This window comes from Haliaeetus leucocephalus, unplaced genomic scaffold, assembly GCF_000737465.1.
Source record: "Haliaeetus leucocephalus isolate CR32 unplaced genomic scaffold, Haliaeetus_leucocephalus-4.0 Scaffold566, whole genome shotgun sequence".
NCBI lineage: Eukaryota > Metazoa > Chordata > Aves > Accipitriformes > Accipitridae > Haliaeetus > Haliaeetus leucocephalus.
The window spans coordinates 1,017,517-1,022,370 of NW_010973002.1; the positions used below are offsets into that span (position 1 = coordinate 1,017,517).

A 4,854-nucleotide genomic window follows, 5' to 3' on the forward strand; every position below is an offset into this window, starting at 1 on the left:
GGCGCTGGCCGAGCACCCCGAGCTGGCCCCCTGCAGCTTCCAGCCCAAGGCGCCCGTCTTCGGCCCCCCCTGGAGCCCCGCGCACCCCGCCGGCGCCAGCGGCGTCCCCGCCGTCTACCACCCCTACGCGCACCACCAGGCGCCCGTGGCACCGCCCGACGGCAGGTACATGCGTTCGTGGCTTGAGCCTGTGCCGGGCTCCTTGTCTTTCCCCGGGTTACCTACCGGCAGGCATTACGGCATTAAACCTGAACCGCTGGCGGCCAGAAGGGCTGACTGTACCACGTTTGACACTCACACTTTGTCTCTCTCTGATTATGCTTGTGGTTCTCCTCCAGTTGATAGGGATAAGCAAAGCCACGAAGGCGCATTCTCTGAAAGCAATGGAGAAAGTGAGGCAAACGGAGAGAAACCGCAGATCGATCCAAGTAAGTGGGACTGCGAGGGTAATGGACTTCAGGGCGCTGCGCCGGCCGCGGGGAGGTGTCGAGGCGCTGGGGCTAATTACGCGGCCGAGCACCGGCTGCGCCCGCCCCCGCCGCTCCAGCTCGCCGGGGTCTGCGATCTGCAAAAGCAGCGGCTGCCTTTCGCAGGCTCGAGCGGCATCTAGGACGGCTCGGGCTTGCCAGGCTGAAAAGAAAACAAAAACCCACCCTACGACCGCAACTTAAGCAAAACACCCCCCCCCGCAAAAAAAAAAAAAAAAAAAAAAAAGAGGCAAAAGACGCCCGCCCCCGCCACCCCAGCACACTCCGCAGGACGTGCTCGCATCCTCCTGCCCCGCCGCGCTCCCCCGCGTGGGCCAACGCCGGGGAGGGAGAGGGTGCCTAGAAAGCATTGGATGTGAATCTGATCTTTTTGAGACGGCTCGCAGGCCGGGGCGGCTGTGGCGGGGCTGAGAGCAGAAACCTCGCCGTTGACTTGGTCCCCCCCTCCTCCCCCCTTCGTCTCCTCGGTGGAAAACCCCGGGCTGGATGCTCCCAGGGCTGCAGGACTGGTGGCAGAGCTCCTCGGGATTGCTATCGCGATTAGCGCCGTGCGAATAAGGGTCCTAAGCGGGCGAGGGTTTAATTATGCCAGCTGTAGACTGACTCGCCAGCTCTCTGGGTCTTGCCAGCGATGACACGGGAGAAGGTCGAAATTAAAAAGTGAAACAATTTCGATGACATGTTGGTCTGGCTGGTCGCTCCCCGGGCTGGCAGTCTGGGGGGGGAGGTGGGATGTGGGGAGGCCAGGAAGGAGGGAGGGAGCTAGTGGAGAGAGAGAGAGAGGAGGAGGAGGAGGAGGAGGAGGAAGTATTTTAAAATTGCATCCTACAAACAATAAAAAAGGCGAGGGGAGGCGGGGGCGGCGGGGCTTTGCCGCGTGTGGTTGCGTGTGACCTCTCCATGCGTCTGTATTTTGGAGTCCATTGTGCCTCACAATCCTCCGTGCCTGGGGGAATGAGAGGCACGTCCTAAACCCTAATATCAGGACCCCTACGCGGCTGGCCCTGCGTGGATCCCCCTCCTCAGCCCCCTCCTTCCCCCCCGCCCCGAGCCTGAACTTCTCCTGTCGTTTTCGTTGTAGATAACCCAGCTGCAAACTGGCTCCACGCAAGGTCCACCAGGAAAAAGCGATGCCCTTACACCAAGCATCAGACGCTGGAACTAGAGAAGGAGTTTCTGTTCAATATGTATCTCACTAGGGACCGTAGATATGAGGTGGCCAGACTCCTCAATTTAACTGAGAGACAAGTGAAAATCTGGTTTCAGAACAGGAGGATGAAAATGAAGAAAATCAACAAAGATCGAGCGAAGGACGAATGATGGCGACGCGTGGGTTAAATTGAAAATGCATAAAGTAAAAAAAAAAAGAAAGAAAAAAAGAAAAACGTTAAAAACAAACAAAAAAATCCTCCCCTCGAGCCCTGCCATGCAATGCGTCTGGGTCCAGGCCTCATTTTTTTCCCATGGCAAATTCTGATTATGATTGTACCTTGATTGTCACAGTGGCCAGTTTGCCAGGAGAGGTACAGTAAGACTTTTAATTTTCTAACAGGAAAGAAAAAGGGGGCATTAGCACGAAAAGGCTGTTTAGCTGGCTTGTATAAATCTACCTGTTTCTTCACTTAAGGAAAGAAAAAAGAAAAAAAAAAAAGAAAAAACTACCTTTTCATAATGCACAACTATTTACGGACTGTATAGTTTAGTCTACGTAGTTAATTTTATTCGCTCTTTGCGTGGCAGAGAGATCTCTGCCTTAATACTTGAACACTGTGTTTTATTGTGGTAATTATGTTTGTGACTCAATTTATGTGCTTGGGTGCTGTACCGGATGTAATGGTGTAAGCTAGAATTCAATTTGAACTCAGGTTGTTTATTATAAAAATTGCATAGAGTATAGCTCTGTAGTGTATTAAGTCTTTTCTGTATAATTAGACAGTTAACCTTTGATTGTAAAATATATATTATATATATATCCCAACGCAAAAAAAAAAAAAAAAAAAAGTAGAAAAAAGTTTGTCCGGGATGTCTGGGAATTACGGTTCTCGAAATATTGAAGCAAGTCATTTTAGTATGCACAGTTGATATATATATAGTACTGTCTTTGTCGGTTGTATATATAATCTATATATTAAAAAAAAAAAAAGTAAATAAACAGACTAGCTTAAATATTGTTTTTGCACCAGTGAGCAGTTATCAGATTTCGGAGCTATACATATATGTGAAAAGGGTAACTACCTATGGTTTACGTTTTAATTTTAATTGAATGATTTGATGGTTATTGTAATGAAGGTTAATTTTATTGATAATAAATTATACACTATAAAAACCTACATTTGGTTATTGTAAATTTGTATCGATTTAAAAAAATAAATCTGGGAAGTTATGTTGATGCAGAACGTACACTGTCTATTTTGAAATAGTTACCTCATGGCCTACTGACCAAATCGTTGTGTTGAAATGATATTTAACTTTTTGCCAAATAAAATATATTGATTCTTTTATGTTTTGTGATGTTTTAAGATTATTAAGGAGGGGTTCTTCCACGGCACACCGAATCTCTCCAGCAGACGTGGCAGGGCTAGGGCAGCTGCGGAGGCGCGTAGCAGTAGTATCTCTGAGCCAAGGCAAACCCACGACTCTGCAAACGCAGCCCCCAGGTGATGAAAAATTGGGCTTATTTTCCTCCGAAATGGGCAGATTCAGGTCCCAAATGCCATTGCTTCGCTGAGAGGAGGGACGGCTCCCCTCTCCCGGACATAATTTGGAAAGCTGTCGCTTAGCAGTGCGAGGAGGGAGCCCCTTCGGATGGCAGCGGGGGCACACGCCCGAGTTCACGCGGTTTTAATAAATTCGCCTGGCGGGGCGGGGGGATTGAGGACCAAACCAAAATGTCCGACGTTCTTTAGCGCGGACAATAATGTAAATCAGCTCAGCGACATTTAGGCTGAGATGGTTAATTAGCCCGTACCAGAAAACGTCCAACACTAAGTGTGCTTCAACAAGCTCTGTGAGAAGGCTCGCCTTACCAGCGCCTTCATTTTAAATTCCCTTCTGGAGATAATTGCGCATGCAAAATATGTTATTTCAAACGTCACCCATTTTTTTCCTTCCCTTGCCTGCACGTTTGGGATTTTTTTTTCCCTTTTAAATGTCCCGTGGCAAATAAAAACAACCCGTTGCATTTTATTAGCGCCTCAGATTATAGATGTATGTATAGATAGATATAGATACAGATAAAATTTTACTGACAATTATGGTAGAATTTATGGTGTCAATTTTACTCGCTGATTTAGCCGAAGGAAAGAGGTGGGCTGGCAGCAGGCTAGAGCGGAGAAGACAAAATAGGATTTATTTAAAAAAATCAGAAAGAAGGTTTCTTTGGAGTGGAAGATTTCCACACACACACACACACACACCCCCATTGCACCCACCCCTCCCCCGCCGCCCCAAGCCAAACCAAGCTCAGCAACAAAAGAAAATAGCGAAGTCTGTGAGCTTGCTGAAATTTACCCTTGTTTTGGGCGGACATCTTACTGCTCAGAGTAGATATCCTCCATAATATGAGCCGCCGCACGCTTCTGCGCCACACCGACCCTTGTTTGCAAGCATGTCGAATAATAATAAAAGCCTCCTTGTTTTACGGAGGTACACTTGCACACATATATATGTATTTAAAGCAAAATAAGACGGAACACACTTATGGTCTTGGCAGAAGTTGTTGTTAGGAAAATTCAGAGCCATACAGTGCAATAAAAGAAAATGACTGCTGTAACCGTTTATGGGGTGTAAAACGCTGCAGGGCTAAAGACAAAACTTAGGGAGCCGGCAAGAAGTTTACAGATGTGCAGAACTGCGGGAGGAAAAAAAAAAAAAAAAAAAAAGCTTTCGGCTTCACCTTAAAAAAAAAAAAAGAAGAAATCCGGGGTAAGATTTGATGAGTTCTAATTAGCAAAAGGGAGCTCGTTCTGGTGTGCACACACACAAAAAGCCCCTAATTGATCCCTGAGCCAGTATTTGGGGATGCTGGGACGCCCTCTGTTGTTGCAGACAGAGGCAACTTCAAAGAATCAGCATTAAGAGTGTGTAATAAATGACGGGTCTGCAAACTGTCTGGAATTCGGCTCTTAATGAGTTTACAACTGTCCAGCCACAATTAAGATTTTCTACAAAAGCCTTTTCATTTGTTTTGTCTGGCTGTTTTAGATAAAGCGGGCGAGCGGAAATAACAACCTTTTATTGGCCTTCCCCTGCTTAAACCCAGGCTGGGAGGTGGACATTTATCTTCCCGTGCGCTGGCGGGCAGAGGCGCTGGCTCCGCGGGGCCGGCGCGGCGGGGCGGCGGCGGCGGCGGGGGCGGTGGCGGCGG

General features: G+C 47.9%; 1 protein-coding gene across 1 annotated transcript in view; it reads left to right on the plus strand.

Annotated features, from left to right (window-relative positions):
- Positions 1–1,875, plus strand: part of HOXA9 (homeobox A9) — a 2,009-nt gene extending 134 nt beyond the window's left edge. The window contains exons 1-2 of the mRNA XM_010577561.1: positions 1–428; positions 1,570–1,875. The exon at positions 1–428 is cut by the window's left edge and continues 134 nt beyond it. Of these exons, the coding sequence (XP_010575863.1) occupies positions 1–428; positions 1,570–1,808 (667 nt within the window). The 3' untranslated portion in view covers positions 1,809–1,875. The remainder of the gene's footprint in view (positions 429–1,569) is intronic.
- The last annotated feature ends 2,979 nt before the right edge of the window (positions 1,876–4,854 follow it).